Source organism: Schistocerca serialis, chromosome 9 (assembly GCF_023864345.2).
Source record: "Schistocerca serialis cubense isolate TAMUIC-IGC-003099 chromosome 9, iqSchSeri2.2, whole genome shotgun sequence".
Classification (NCBI taxonomy): domain Eukaryota; kingdom Metazoa; phylum Arthropoda; class Insecta; order Orthoptera; family Acrididae; genus Schistocerca; species Schistocerca serialis.
The window spans coordinates 390,717,348-390,733,771 of NC_064646.1; the positions used below are offsets into that span (position 1 = coordinate 390,717,348).

At 36.7% G+C, this 16,424-nt stretch overlaps 2 protein-coding genes and 1 non-coding gene across 3 annotated transcripts; 2 read left to right on the forward strand and 1 right to left on the reverse strand.

Moving 5' to 3' along the window:
• Nucleotides 1–3,890: 3,890 nt before the first annotated feature.
• Nucleotides 3,891–4,421, reverse strand: LOC126419639 (uncharacterized). The gene has a single exon (XM_050086827.1). It carries the CDS (start codon nucleotides 4,419–4,421, stop codon nucleotides 3,891–3,893), a length of 531 nt encoding a protein of 176 aa, XP_049942784.1.
• A 6,173-nt stretch (nucleotides 4,422–10,594) lies between these two features.
• Nucleotides 10,595–10,671, forward strand: Trnal-uaa (transfer RNA leucine (anticodon UAA)). Its single transcript has one exon. It is a non-coding gene; the product is annotated as a tRNA-Leu (tRNA).
• Nucleotides 10,672–12,835: 2,164 nt separating this feature from the next.
• On the forward strand, nucleotides 12,836–13,583 carry LOC126419640 (uncharacterized). Its single transcript, XM_050086828.1, has 2 exons — nucleotides 12,836–13,048; nucleotides 13,203–13,583. The coding sequence occupies exons 1-2, from the start codon at nucleotides 12,836–12,838 to the stop codon at nucleotides 13,581–13,583; spliced, it is 594 nt and encodes a 197-aa protein (XP_049942785.1).
• The last annotated feature ends 2,841 nt before the right edge of the window (nucleotides 13,584–16,424 follow it).

A 16,424-nucleotide genomic window follows, 5' to 3' on the forward strand; every position in this document is an offset into this window, starting at 1 on the left:
TTTATTATATAAAAAGTTTGTCAAAGCTAGCACATTATAGCATTACTGCTCATCATAAGTCTGTCATGATATGCCCCCGTTGTCTGTCTTATTTCCATGCAAAACAGAAGTTAGAAGCACACTTGCTTGACTGTGCGCAGTTTAAGCCAGTCAACACTATCATGCCAAATGAGCACAATAAATATATAAAATTTTCCAATTTCAGAAAAAAGCTAAAGCTGCCTTTTATAATATATGCGGACACTGAGTGCATGCTGCAACCAGTTGCTGGCTGCAGTAGAAGTAGTAACTCTGGTCAAATACATTTACATACACCATTTAGTATTGCATATTACATACATTGTACTTATAATGATGACTATTCGGAATTTCAGTTGTATCGCGGTCGTGATTGCATGCAGTGGTTCACGAAACAGCTGTATGCAATTGCTGAGTATGTGAACGGTTTCTTATTACAAAATAAAGAGATTATATTAAGCCCAGAGGAAGAATCAGCCTTTCACCCTGCAAAGATCTGTCATATTTGTAAGGAAGCCTTTGAGGCAGGCGATGTGAAGCATCGTGACCATTGTCATTTTACAGGCGAGTACCGCGGTGCAGCGCATGCTAGCTGCAATGTAAACTACAGACCTCTGTTTACAGTGCCTGTCGTATTCCACAATCTGTCCAATTATGATAGTCATTTCGTAATTACAAATATTTGCGAGCAACTAGTGAATGAGACCGGGAGGAGAAAAACTAAATTAAATCCAGGCCGCGTTTCTATATTACCATCGAATATGGAGAAATACAAATCTTTCACGAAGAGCATTCAAGTAACACGTAAAGACCGGCACTGCTACATAAATTTCCGATTTATAGATTCATTTAATTTTTTATCATGCTCGCTAGAAAAGTGTGCATCTTACCTAAAGCCAGAGGAATGCAGGATAATGAGAAAATACTTTCCTGATGATCGTGAATTTTATTTAGTCAATCAGAAGGGTATATTTCCATATGAGTATGTGAGTGATGAGAGTGTTTTATCAGAAGAACACTTACCGCCGATTCAGGAATTTAAAAGTTTGCTGACTGGTGGAAGAACTGTCTCAGAGTGTGATTATCAAAGGGCGTGTAATGCTTGGCATTTGTTCAAGTGCAAGACACTGGGGGAATACTCAGATCTTTATTTAAAAATTGATGTGTTATTGTTAAGCGATGTTTTTGAAAATTTTCGAAATCTCTGCATTAAAACCTATGAGTTAGATCCCGCGCATTATGTTACTTCACCTGGATTGGCATGGGATGCATTATTGAAAACCACCAAAGCAGAATTAGAACTCATCACAGACATTGAGCAACTTCAATTCGTCGAACGAGGTATTAGAGGCGGCATTGTTCACTGCTCGTGTAGACATGCTGTGGCAAACAACAGGTTCATGTCTAATTATGATGAAAATACTGATGAATCCTACATTATTTACCTTGATGTAAATAGCCTTTACAGTTGGGCAATGATGCAGTACCTCCCAGTTTCACATTTTTCTTGGCTCAACGCTGAAATTGTTAAAACTTTTGACGTAAACAACATACCGGATGACTCTGATATAGGCTACATTCTGGAAGTAGATCTTGAATATCCTGAAAACATCCACGATATGCATTCTGATATACCACTATGTCCTGAGAAAATGATACCACCATCTAGCTGTGTGGTAGGCAAGGCTAGTGCTCCCAAAAAATTAATTTCTACTTTGTATGATAAGAAAAATTATGTAATTCATTATAGAAATCTCAAACAGTGTTTGCAACATAATTTGAAATTGAGAAAGATTCACAGAGTACTGTCGTTCAGACAACTTCCATGGATGAAACCATACATCGATATTAACGCACAGAAACGTATGGCAGCAAATAACGATTTTGAAAAGAATTTTTTTAAGCTAATGAATAACAGCGTCTTTGGTAAGACAATGCAAAATGTACGAAAGATGAGGGACATAAAACTAGTAACTTCATGGGATGGTAAATATGGAGCATCTGCAATGATTGCAAAACCAAATTTCAAAAGGAGCGTTATATTTCAGGAGAATTTAGTTGGTATTGAATTAGACAAACTCAATGTAGTGTTTGACAAGCCTATATCTGTAGGTATGGCGATTTTAGACATTTCAAAGACGCGTCTTGTTGACTTTCATTATGGGTATATACTGAACAAGTTCCCTGTAAAAGATGTAAAACTGTGTTACACTGATACCGATAGTTTAATTTACCATATTAAAACTCAAAATATTTATGAGGATATCAAAAGTGATGTGCAAAAATGGTTTGATACTTCAGGTTTTCCCATTAATAACAGATTTAACATTCCACTTGTGAATAAAAAGGAGGTTGGACTATTGAAAGATGAATTAAACGGTGAACTTATTACTGAGTTCATAGGCCTGAGAGCTAAAATGTATGCACTAGAGACCGAATCACTACGTGTAATGCAGAGAGCGAAAGGTATAAAACAGTCATCTATTAAAGCATTGAGCATCGATGATTATCGAGAATGTATGTTGAATTTAGATGTTAAAACTTCTGTACAGTATATTATTCAATCAAAGTCTCATGTGGTATCAACTGTTAAACAACAAAAGCTTGGTTTGTCTGCACATGATGATAAACGTTTTATACTGTCAGATAAGGTAAATACTTTAGTGTGGGGTCACTACCAACTGAAAAACAAAGAAAACTTGACAAACGTCTGACTAATTTTATTGTGTGTGTGTGTGTGTGTGTGTGCAATACTGTCATTCAGACAACTTCCATGTGAATTTGTAACTGATTTGTATACAGAAAATAACAAAACATTATATATTCATTGTAACTTTTTCTTTATTTACTGAGTGAAATTAAAAAAAAAAAACACATACAATAATTGTTATTTTATTTCATCCGAAATTTCCTTTCTGCACTCTTTACAATTCTTTTTAATAGGAGGTGGTCCATCAATTTGACAACGTGCATTCACATTATAATGCTTGTAACAATGTTGATACTTAGAAATAAGAGCATCATTTTGAAACACTTGTGGTAAACTGTGAAATATATGAGAAAGATCACATAAAGAGGGTAACAACTGTTTAGGAAATAAGTAATAATCAATTGCATTTAGATTTCGACACTGTTGCACAGTAAGTTTCCTATAAATTCGAGAGGGCAGTTTACAAACATTTTTCGATTTAATCCACTCGAACAAGAAGTAACCATCATCATCATCAGCAACAGAAGCAGCAGCATCAGCAGCAGCAGCAGCACCTTTCTCTTTCTTATTAGCACAGTCCAATCCATAATCTTCCAATCGTAGCATTTCAACATCTTTATGAATAATAATAATTTGTTCTAGAATATTTAGGACGAGTGGACAGAGCAGATTTTTTGAATACACTAATGTTTTACAGTCACTGTTCTCTTTTAGCAATGAATCGAGTGAACAATTCAGTGCACTGAAAGAGGCCTCCATGTTATGAACTTGCAGTACACATTCACAACCTTCACTTAAATTAGTCACTAACACTATCACTGGATGATTCTCGGACTTAGCGGTAATTATTATAACTTTGTTCATATTTCCTTCTCACAAGCTACTGGTGTGGGGGGAGCAAACAGGACGACAATGATCAGATGCTTGCACTTTTTTTTCCCCCCTCTTATATATATATCTCTGAGTATGCCTTATGTGACCTGATTGGCTGGACGGGGAACAAATCCTCCTTACACGACATCTGTTTCTTTTTTTTTTCTTTTCAGCTTCCCATGTCTTTTCCCCTCCCATTCTATATCCGCGTACACTTTGTGACTTGATTGGTTGATGGAGTCATTTCAATCACTGAATCGTGAATGACCAGGCAGTGAGCTATTGTATTTTACGCAAATGCTTCTTTTGTTTCTATTTCAATCTTCATGTCAACGACCGAAGATTTCAGTGTTTCGTCTTGATGAGAACAATCAATGAAAAATATAGGACAGTTCTGAAATTCAGTACGGTTCATGAGCGGGTTACCTCTTCTTACACTGCTATCTCCATAATACAGCGATTGAAAATTGGCATACATTTCAAACGCCTGTGCAGTATTCTTCATGTCAAAATCAACAGCAAAATTCTCCTCTGGGAATTTAGAAGAATTTAAATACACCTTCAAGTTTGATATGTTTATTTTGTCGAATACACTAGAGTCAGCAGTAATCAAATTTCTGTTTGACTGAAAAGCCAATATTACATACCTTGCTGTTTCAAGAGCTGTATTAAATTTAATTTGCCATGTCCATGAGTTAATTTCTGGCGCAATGCTTTCAACCAAATCCCAGTGACGAAAAGGTAGAGTCAAAGTGATATCATTTTTTAAGATATTCCACAGTGATATTTGTTGCTTTTCAGACACCTGAACATGCGGCATTTCCCAGTGAACTTTTTCCAACACTTCAATTTTTTGGTCCTGTCCTCCTCAGTTGCGCGTAATACTACGGTATGTTGATGATTTTCACTTATGGACCGTCTGACAGCAACTGAATAAAACACAATTTTAGTGCCATACGCGTTTCGCCTTTATTTTCTGCAAGGCATCATCAGTGGCCTGTAATATGTACATATGTTAGCTATTTTATTTACATTTTTGATACTGTGCCTATAGGTTATAAACAGTTCTGGTGGTTGGTATTTCCTATTAACTAGTAATGTTTTGAACTGTACTTACAGCTTGTGTAGACAGTTTCTACATATTACGCTCCTGTTGCATTTTTGGTCTTGTTCGTCTTCCTATGAGCGCCAATTTGCTGTTTTTTCTGCATTCCACAGCACTATGCACTGAACGCTTTTATTAATGCAATGTTTTGGTTTCTGTTGCCGACTGTCAAATGTTTTTGCCAAAGATCGAATATTACTGCCAAACTTATGAGTGTAACTATCGAAGTATCTGTGGTCTGTTCGTGTATGCATTTGTGTGTGCGCTTGTGTATGTGTGTGTGTGTGTGTGTGTGTGTGTGTGTGTGTGTGTGTGTGTGTGTGTGTGTGTGTGTGTGTATTTTTTGATGTTATATTATTTTATTTTATTATATTTAATTATTTATTTTTGTTTATGTCCTGTGTGTGTGTGTGTGTGTGTGTGATTTGGTGTGATATATATATATATATATATTTTTTTTTTTGTGCTGTGTATGTGCGTCTGTCTGTATTTTGGTGTTATTCATTTTTTTTTTTTTTTTTTTGGAGGGGTGGGGGGGCTGTGTATGTGTGTGTGTGTGTGTGTGTATTTTGGTGTTATATACTTTTTTTATGTTATCATTTCCTTTATTAAGTGTAGTAAGGAGCCTGTGCTGATGTGTGTTTGTTCATTTATCACATGTTTGTTTTCTGCTATGGCTTTCTGGATGTGGAAGTTTTCTTGCATTTGTATAAGATGTTTGTCATGGTTGCTTATTCTCATTATTTTCATTTCTTGTTCCATGTTTGTAGGATGATGGTTGTAGTGTTTTAAATGCTCTGCAAATGTGGAATGGTTTGTTTCATACTTCCAACATCTGATATGTTCTTTGTATCTTGTTTCAAAATTCCTGCATGTCATGCCTATGTATACTGCATCACAACTTTGACATTCAAGTTTATATATTCCTGATTGTTGGAATTTGTCCCTCTTGGTAGCTGGCTGGCTTAGTTGTGATTGAAGGGTTTGCCCAGGCTTATATGCTATTTTGAAGCCCTGTCTCTTTAGGATGTTTGCAACTCTGTGTGTTAGTTTATGTGTGTAGGTCATGGTGTACCATCTGGTTCTTTTCTGTGTGGTGTTGTCATTGTGTGTGTTTGTTGAGTGTGTTTGTAAGTTTTCAGCTTGTGAGTTCTTTTGTATTGTGGAAATGTTGTGTTTGTTTTTTATTTGTGTTTTTATTTTTTGATTTAGCCTGTGTACCACATGTGTGTCATACCCGTTGTTCCTAGCTATTTGTATGATCGTGTTCATTTCTTGTTCATAGTTTCTCTTACTGAGTGGGATTCTGTTTAATCTATGTAACATGTGTCTTAGTGCTGCAAATTTCTGGTTTTGGGGGTGGTTGGATGTGGAATGTATTATTGTGTCCGTGGCTGTTGGTTTTCTAAAGATGTTAAATGTATGTTTTCCATTTTCTTTTTTAATTGTAATGTCAAGAAAATTTATTTGATTTTCTTTTTCTTTTTCAAGTGTGAATTTTATGTTCTTATGAGCTTTGTTTATTTCTGAATGGAGTTCATCTATTTTTTCACTTGGCTCGTCTACCAAACAAATAATGTCATCCACGTATCTGTACCAATATATGATTTTGAAACTTTCATTTGTGGTTATCTTATCAAATATCTGATTTTCAAGGTGACTGATGAAAATGTTTGCTAGTGTTCCTGATATTGGGGATCCCATGGGCAGTCCATCAGTTTGTAGATAATATTCTTCCTCAAACTGAAAGTAGTTTTGTTCAGTTGTCAGTCTGAGCATATCTGTTATTTCTTTTATTGCGTCTGTGGTGAGGTTGCTGTGGGATGAGAGATTTTGTTCTATGATTTCTATTGTTTCTGTGATAGGGATGGAGGTATACATATTTTCTATATCAAATGAAATCAGTGATGCTGTGTGTGGTACCTGTATGTTCTGTATATTTTCTATTAGGTTTCCTGTGTTTATCACTGTTCTGTTGTTTTCTACTTTATAGTGTTTTGTAACTAACTTTTGGAGGTGTTTGGCTATGCGGTATGTTGGGGCTTTCTTGAAGTTGATAACAGGTCTCATTGGCATTCCGTCTTTATGTACTTTCGGTTGACTGCGGAGTGTTGGTGCTTGTGGGTTTTTCTGTGTTAAGTAGTATTTTTGTTTGTCTGTGAGTGTGTGTTCAATGTTTTTCAGTGTTCGTTTCACATTTGCCTGGAATCGTGTAGTTGGATCTGACTTCAGTTTTTGTATTGCGTTGGTGTTTATGTATTCCTTGGTTTTTGTGATGTATTGCTCTTTATCCATGAGTACTGTTACATTTCCCTTGTCTGCTCTTGTTATTAATACGTTGTTGTTTGTTAACTTTTGTTTTAACATTTTCATAGTAGCTGCTTCTGTTTGGTTGTTCTTATTGTGTGTCTGCTGTGTTTGTTTTATTATGCCTTTTATTTCTTCTTTTACTAGTTCTCTTGTCAGTCCTATGTTTATTTCACAATTATTTTGTTGTTCTTCACGTGTAAGGATGTGTTCGGTTTCTACTATGAGATTTTCTATGTATTGATTGTTCACCTTGCTATTGGTGCAGTGTTTCAAACCTTTTTCCAAGAGCATTTTTTCGTTTTCGTGTAGTTCTGTCTCTGTTAGGTTAACTAAGCGTGGATGGAATGAGTATTGGTGTTCATGTGGTTTCACATTTAAAATGTAAATGTATTTTTGCGTCTTTTTTACTGTTAGTTTCATTATCTTGTGTTTATGTTTGTTTTGTAAATGTTTCATTGCTATGTATGTGTTGTGCTCAGTTTTTTTCTACTAGTGCCATGAAAACTGCGGCGTTTTAGTATCTGCTTTATCTGAGACAATACAGTTAATATCTTGCCTGCTACGAATCAGTATCAGTTCATGGCGAGCATTTAAAATAATCTTTTTGTAATCCTCTGCAAATCCTATGATCATTTTAAGCGGAATGCAAAAATTAAAACGACCATCATCATCGTCGACTAACTCTTTCAATTCGCCTCTTGCCCCCCATCCGGCATTTTGTAATGCATTTGCGTCACCTGGTGTAAAAGAAGCATATCCTTTCATTAATGTTGCAATTCCTGGATTACGTACATGATCGATAATTTGGTTATTGAGACGGTACTGAATATCCGAAAACAGATGAAGTGCACAGTTTTTTGTTAACTCAATATCAGTAGCTTTTCCTTTCCCTCTGCATTGACAAGTCGTCCTTCTATATACAGCAGACTCTCGGAAGGAAGCAGGTAAGTGTTTTCATTTTGTATAACAATTGATATGGAATCGTTCTGAGCAAAAGCCGGTTGACCAAAAGGTTTATACTTATGATACTGAAGGCGACTAACCGAGTCGTCGACGAGAATTTTTTCTCTTACATTCAACATTTCTTTTTCCTTAGCTTCCTCCTCCTCCTCCTCCTCCTGTTTGATCACTGAAAGTCGGACGACTCGAATGAGAGTTTGCAGATGAAGGTATCAGTATTTATAGCACTCTGTATCCCAGTGACGACAGAATTTCTCTGTTGTGTGGAGTTAAAACATTTTTGACTTTTCTCTTCTTTGCTTTTCTTTTCCTCTTCTTCTTCTTCTTCTCCTCCTCCTCCTTGTCATTATTGCTCTCATTGTCAAGGTATCTTGTGTCCTTGCTTATGCAGGCATTCTGTTTGTATACGATACCCATTACCGTATTTTCCTCAAATGTAATCGCACAGTTATCTCTTCCCCGTCAAAATGAACAAGATTTCCCTCTTGATCTCTAATTGACACACTTAATTCTGAAACGTATCTTGCAACTACTGGCATATAAATGGGTGAATTCGGTGTTTCCACAATCTTATATCCTGGTGGTACAGCAGGCCAGAACTGATGCAATGTATGTGTAGGTTCCCCATTGTGAAATGAACCTCCTGAGATGTTACAGTCAACACACAAGACATTAACGCTTTGAATGTTAACTGAATATTCGGCAGTCTTCAAGACTTTTTTATCCACTACAGTTTTTGCAAACCCTAAAACTGAACCTATGTTGTCTGGGAGATTAAAATCTATAGTAAGATTACTCCTAATCTGACATCGATTCAGTGTTTTATTGAAGGTAATATTTAATTGCAAGTCATGCTTTTTCTTATTTATCGAGTTATCACTGCTAACCTTCAAGTTGTATGCTTCAATTTCTTTCAATAATGCTGAAAAAATGTCGTGCAGTTCATATGTTCCATGTTTCAGACTAACTTTATCCAAAATTTCTACATCATTCAAATAGTTGTAGAAGTAGAGATTATTATTTAACGATGTAATATTGGGAATGGAATTATATGTAAAAAGGTTTAGCAGAGCAATTTCGTAAACATGTGAGGATAAATTCAATGCAGGATTGAAGACAGCAGTTAGAAGTGATTCTTTACCCGTCAGACTTAACGTTATGCCATGTTCAATGTCCATTGTTAGACTACAACTATACCCTACAAGACTGTCTGTTTTATATTGAATTCAGAAACATTAAACATAAATGACCACATCTCTGGCTGTTAAGTGACTGAAATGTATTGTAGTTATATTTTATCGTACAGTTTTTCAGATACCTTACTATTTCTGGAGGAGGTGGTAAATTTCCAAAGCTGTCGAAATAGTAGACAATTTTGCCTTCCTTTCTGTAAGCTACCCAGTGTGAACCTGGTTCCTCTTCAGTATTGAGATTAATAATTGCACACTCACAAGTGTTAGGTCTTGAAGGTAAAGTATCTCTCATAAAGACACCTCGAAAGTGTGCTATCTGCAGCTTTTTAGCATAGTGTTCTAAGTCAATGTTGGTAAGAGGTCTTGTAGGAAGACTGTTCATGGAGAACTTTTTTTTTTATTATTCCTTGTTCCATTTATACCGGCCAGATACAGACCGAATCCGTTTTTCCTGTATGGACCCAAGTACAGCCCTTTTCCATCACGCAAAGCAATTGCTTCAAGTACACGATGATGCCTCTGCATTTCAGCTAACTCCTTTCGAGCACTTTTCGCATCATTAACAGCTTTAGCAATTCCAGCAGCACCTCCGGCTAATCCTCCAAGTGCTGATAAAGCAGCAAATATTGGAATTAGAGGTATTATTCCACCTGTTTTGGGCACAGGTATTATACGTTCTCTGTCTAATAATTTCCCCACAGCTTTCGTCGGAGCAACCTGTGATGCGATTTTACGAGCCACTTTCACAACTGTCATCAGATTAGCACCAGGCTTCAAGTACTTAAGTCCACTTCGAACTTTTTTAATTACTTTGTTCAGTATATTACCACCTTTCTTTCGTCCAGAACTTTTCTTCTTCTTCTTCTTCTTCTTCTTCTTATTCAAACCCATACCCATTTTAACTTTAGCTTTCATTGCTCCAGTTACTGCCAGCGCAGCTAACTTTTCCTTCAAATTAGCGTCTTTTGCTTTTACTCTACTCCACGCTTTTCTAGCCAGAATTCTATCTGCTTGATGTCTGTCAGGCAAACTGTCTGGATGAGTTGCATAAGCTATGTCATGTTCTTTACAGGCCTCATCTAGTGGATTGATACCGACATCACCTCTTTTGAGTCTTTCCTCTAACTTTGTGCCAGGACCACAGTAGGAGTAGCCAGGTATGTGAAGTTCAACAGGTAGTTTATTAATCATGCGGTTAAGTAGGGAACCACCATGTTTTTTTTGTCCCTCTCTTATTCTTCCCCTTTCTCAACTTATTTTGCTTGTTGTTGTTGTCGCGATGCTTCTTCATAGCTTGAGTGTTAACTAACGACTGGTCTTTTTGACACCCAGAATGCTCTATTATAACAGTATTTGTAAGATAGGAATTGTTTTCTCCAAAAAAAAAAAAAAAAAAAAGAAAATGGTGGCGCTTGTTACAAATCTGTCAGATTGGCCGAGTGGTTAAGGCGCTAGATTTAATATCGTGTGGGGGAGTGTGGGTTCGAATCCCACATCTGACAATTTTTTTTTTCATAATCATGATCATTGCCCAAGTGCTAACTTTGCCACCTAGAGTGCTTTATTATAATATTAATTGTAAGATACGTAGAGTCCTTAGTGTACTTAAAGATGCAATTCAGGAAACATGCACTTCAACTTCCTATTAGACCTATTGCTGAACACAGAAATGAACTGCAAAGGCAAGATCGTAGGCATGGTGATCTATTTCCTGATATGATTAGGTGTATTATTGCAGGTCCTTCCAATTGTGGAAAAACAAATTTGATTGTTAATCTTCTAATTCATGAAAATGGTCTCAAATTTAAGAATGTCTACGTATTTTCCAAATCGCTGCAACAATACAAATATAAATATTTGGAACAAATTTTTAAAAACCTGCATGATATTGGCTACTTTACATTTTCCGGTAAAGAAGATGTAATACCACCAGATCAAGCCCGACCACTTTCAGTTTTTATTTTCGACGACATTGCCTGCGACAAACAAGATCACATGAAAGCTTACTTTTCGATGGGTCGGCATTACGGTGTAGACAGTATCTATTTGTGTCAGACATATAGCAAAATTCCTAAACAGTTAATCAGAGACAATGCTAACGTTATTGTTCTCTTTAAGCAAGATGAGCGTAATTTAAAACATGGCTTCAGTGATCATGTTAATCCTGACATGACATTCAATGAATTTCTCGAAATGTGTAAACGAGCATGGAATGGGAATGCCTACGATTTTCTTGTTATTAGCAAAGATGATGAATTAAATAATGGTCGTTATCGTATAAACTTTGATAATTATATCTGTATTTAAAGCAACAGCTTGACCAATACAGATTATTACCATCATGGCTTCTGCACAGGCAACATCTTCGAATAACAGCAGTAGCAATACTCTATGGCTCGTACTAGATCCTCAATACAATAACGATGTTGCTAATAAAAAATATGTGGATTCGAAATTCCAGTCATACTCGAACATTATTACAAATCTTATCGATAAAGTAAATCAGCTATTTGAGAAACAAGTGAGTATCACCTCTTCTTCTTCTTCTTCTTCTTCTTCTTCTGCCGGAGACTCGACACCGCGAAAAAGAGTAAATGATGCAACAAACTCTAATACTGATGCTGCCTCCTCGAGCTCTTTAATAACGAAATTTTTGCCGCAGATAACAGCTTTCTTTTCCTCCATATACACTACAAGTGCAGCAATTTATTTTAATAATAAGCGTTTAAGTGGATTACATGATCCTGCTGAAGATCATGATGCATGCACGAAAGTTTATGTGGATAATGCGGTGGAAAAACTGAACGCATTCGATGTAAGTGAGAGCTCACTTACGGTCAAGCACCGCAAAACCATCACTAACTTAGCTGATCCGCGAACTGATGATGATGCAGCAACGAAAAAATACGTAGACGACATCCGTAGAAGAATCGAAAATTCTGTGAAACGTGTGAAAGACAGAGTTGATTCTGCTGAGAAGACAAAGCCGAGGGCAAGTGATGTAGTAAGTAAATCGTATGTCGATCTGTTGTTCCAAAAGCTGCAAAATCAGCTTAACGACTTCAGAGAGCTAAAAAACTCTTTACGTACATCTATGAATGCAGGAGTTGAAAACTTTTTAGACTTAATGAGTGTAACAGAACGAGTTTTAGACGTGCAAAATAAACGCATCACGAATGTGCGCGAGCCAATTTTAGACTCGGATGTTGCAACAAAAGGTTACATTGAAAAAAATCGAATGTGTTCCATCATTTTTAGAATTGACAGCATCCCTTCAGGAGATCCCAATGAATCAGCTTACCTTTTACACAATGGTCAGTATGAGTATGTATTACCTTACACTGGTAAAGTTATTTTACGCTCTATTATGCCTGATATTGAAACAATTACCTTTGAATTGAATGAAAACAGTTACCAACTTTTCATGAATACGGAGATTGACGTACGTAAAGGAGACAGATTCAAGTTTCATAAAGCCTCGCATTTAACACTTGGAAATCGTCCACTTCATGCTGAATTTGAATATCGGGTTGTAAATTAAAGTGTAATTTATCTGAGCAGTTGCGTACTACAAAGCACTAGCAATTATCATCATGTTCCTCAATTTCCTAACAGACGTCAATGAGTGCACATCTTTCACGCCAACATTAAAGACCTATATAGGAAATGGAGAAGGTGAGAAAAAAGGAAGTGCACTTTCCAAATGAAGCATGTACCTCAGTGCACATTTTAAATGACTGGGATTTTTCGGTATACAGAGAGGCTCGCATAGGACTTTGCTGGCAACGTGCCGCCATTGACAGTCTTCGATTCAAGCAACGTATAGAACAAATGTGTAAAATTATATCACCAATCCTCGACGATGCGCATAGGCAGCGTGTGATAAACACATACTTTGAAACCTCTAAGTGAAGAAATTACTGTTATAAATTGAGATGTCTACGTAAATTTAGTTCAGATAGCGAGTGCGCAGTTTTGAGCTATAAACATGCTGCACGATTCGATTAAACCAAACATTAATATTAAAAAACAGATCGCTAAAGCTAGACAGAATATCCGAAGAAAGATGCTATCCCTACATAAAAGAGAAACTGAAACAAAATCTGTGCTGGAAAAGACATTTAAGCCCATTTCACAACCACTAAAGGAACTGATTCACCGATTTCCGGCGAGAGAAAACAATAGCAATTCTGCAGCTAGATGTCAAGACAAAATCAACGGCTGTGACATTAATGAAAAATATGATGACGATGATGATGATGTGGAGAAAAAGAAAAAAATGAAAAGTAGCAGAAAAATACAAGAGTTGTGTATAGCAGAAAATGCAGCTGGTCAACTGGCGGCTTCGTACTTTAATAAACCGATAGACAAAACGCGCGACACCGTGTACGGCGTAAGATTTGATCCATTATAAAGTGAATGGATGATTGTAAACTCACCAGTGGAAGTTGATGAAAATGACTTAATAATACACAACGTAAGATATCCTGGAACTAGAGGGCTATACAGTTTATTGTTCAAAATCAAGCCTAAGAATTACACGAGCCGTGATCTTCAAAATTATGCAAAAATTCTGAAGGCAACCAATGCCTTCAGACAACAATACCTCGCCTTCAAGCCTGTAAATGCAAACAAAGGATATAAGTATACACGCATCATAAAGCCATTAATTGGAATACTTGAGGGTCCAAAACGTCGTACTGCAGCAGCAGCGGCAGCAACTGCAACGGTTTCCCAAACATCTGCAGAAAAAGACCGTGAAGAGGATAATAATAGAAGCGAGGATGACGATACTGATGATGACATTGTTGAGGAATTCAAAATTGGTAAAGCAGCGAAAATAAAAAGTAAAATACGTACAGGAAAGGGAATTACCTCTGTACGTGGAGTAAACAGAGAAGATGAAGAACAAGAAGTAAAAATTGACTGGAAAGACTATTCAAACAAATCACATGTTGACTACATTCACTGGAATAACCCAAACGAACTTGTTGAACGTCTAGTTTTTCTCCTTGCATCAAAAACAGCCGGCAACAACTCACACGACAATGAAATTATTTCAATAGAGGAAGAACTCCGAGAAGCTTCAATTATTGCTTAACATAAAAGAATAAAAAAATCTAATCTAGCAGTGCTTAAAACTTTGTATATTCATATCAACTGAATAAATAAACATTTTCACTTCAAACTTTTTTTTTGTGGTTTCCTCTTTTATTTCTCATATCCTTCACAAAGAAACAAATCTATGTATATTTGATTACAGAGAAAACTGTAATTGTAAACTGTGTGTATGTGTGTGTGTGTGTGTGTGTGTGTGTGTGTGTGAATGTGTGTGTGTGTGTGTGTGTGTGAATGTGTGTGTGTGTGTGTGTGTGTGTGTGTGTGTGTGTGCACGTGCGTAACATCTGCACTGGAGAGTTGCCAGAGCAAGCAGCGAGCAGTAGTGACGTCACGTATGGGTACGGTGCTAAGGACGGTACGTATACGTCCTCAAAGTGTTCCAGAAGCCCCATATACTATCTACTCACATGCAGATTTGATTTCTGCCTAGTAGTAACTGAGCGAAAGCTGCTAACTATTGGGAATAAGCTAATATTGCTAACAACAAACGACATAATATAAAATACATACTGTGAGTGCAATGTCAGTATTCCCAGAGTATTGAATAGGGGTCGACAAGAGATCCTCGAACTTGCACCACATATAGCTTGAACAGCCCGTTTTTGAGCATAATATATACTTTTGGAATCAGAAGAATTACCCCAAAAGACAATACCATACGACATGAGCGTATGAAAGTATGTGAAGTAGACTACTTTTCGTGTTGAACTGTCACTTATTTCAGATACTGTTCTAATGGTAAATAAAGCAGCATTTAGTTTCTGAACAAGATCCTGAACATGGGCTTTCCACGACAGCTTACTATCTATCCTAACGCCTAGGAACTTGAACTGTTCCGTCTCGCTTATAATATGCCCATTCTGTCTGATCAAAATATCGGTTCTTGTTGAATTGTGAGTTAGAAACTGTAAAAACTGAGTCTTACTGTGTTTTAGCATCAGATTTTTTTCCACAAGCCGCAAACTTATTTCATGAACTACATTACTTGACACTGTTTCAATGTTACACACAAGATCCTTCACTATCAAGCTGGTGCCGTCAGCAAACAGAAATATTTTTGAATCACCTGTAATACTAGAAGGCATATCATTTATATAAATAAGAAACAGCAGTTTCCCCAGCGCCGACCCTTGGGGAACGCCCCACTTAATACTGCCCCATTAGGACTGAACATCACTACCACTCTCAATATTGCGGAGAATTACCTTGTGCTTTCTGTTCTTAAAGTAAGAGGCGAACCAATTGTAAGCTACCCTCCTTACCCCATAATGGTCCAACTTCTGCAGTAATATTTTGTGGTCGACACAGTCAAAAGCCTTCGTTAAATCAAAGAAAACACCTAGCGTTCGCAAACTTTTATTTAATCCGTCAAAAACCTACCTGATAAAAGAGAATATAGCATTTTCAGTTGTTAAATCATTTCTAAAACCAAACTGTACATTCAACAGCAAGTTATGTTAATTTAAATGCTCCAGTAACCTTGTATATACAACCTTCTCGATAACTTTAGCAAACACCGATGGCATAGAAACAGGTCTAAAATTGTCAACATTATCCCTGTCTCCCTTTTTATAAAGTGGCTTCACTACCGAGTACTTTAATTGGTCAGGAAACTGACCACTCCTAAAGGAAAAGTTACAGATATGGCTAAGTACTGGGCTAACATACATAGAACAATACTTCAGTATTCTGCTAGATACCCCATCATATCCACGAGAGTTCTTGGTCTTTATTGATTCAATTATTAACTCAATCTCCCTCTTGTCAGTATCATGGAGGAGCATTTCAGGTAACAGTCTCGGAACACTTTTTTCTAAGAGTGCTATATGATTCCCTGTTGGGACTAGGTTTCTATTTAGTTCACCTGCTATATTCAGAAAGTGATTATTAAATACTGTACATATATGCGACTTATCAGTAACAGAGAAATACCCACTATGCACTGATTCTATATCCTCGACATGTCTCTGCAGACCAGCCACTTTCTTTATGACTGACAGTACGGTTTTAATTTTATCCTTAGACTTAGCTATTCTATCTGCATACCACACACTTTTTGCCTTCCTAATAACATTTTTAAGAACCTTACTGTTTGTAATGGGCTGCTGCATTTAGATTTTGACTGTTTCTAACG

Excerpts from the sequence above, each read along its gene's own strand:
- LOC126419639 (XM_050086827.1), bottom strand. The coding sequence starts at position 4,421 with ATGCCGCATGTTCAGGTGTCTGAAAAGCAACAAATATCACTGTGGAAT.
- LOC126419640 (XM_050086828.1), top strand. The coding sequence starts at position 12,836 with ATGGAGAAGGTGAGAAAAAAGGAAGTGCACTTTCCAAATGAAGCATGT. Across the intron at positions 13,049-13,202 it reads ACGATGCGCATAGGCAGCGT|ATCGCTAAAGCTAGACAGAA; the intron begins GTGATAAACACA and ends ATTAAAAAACAG.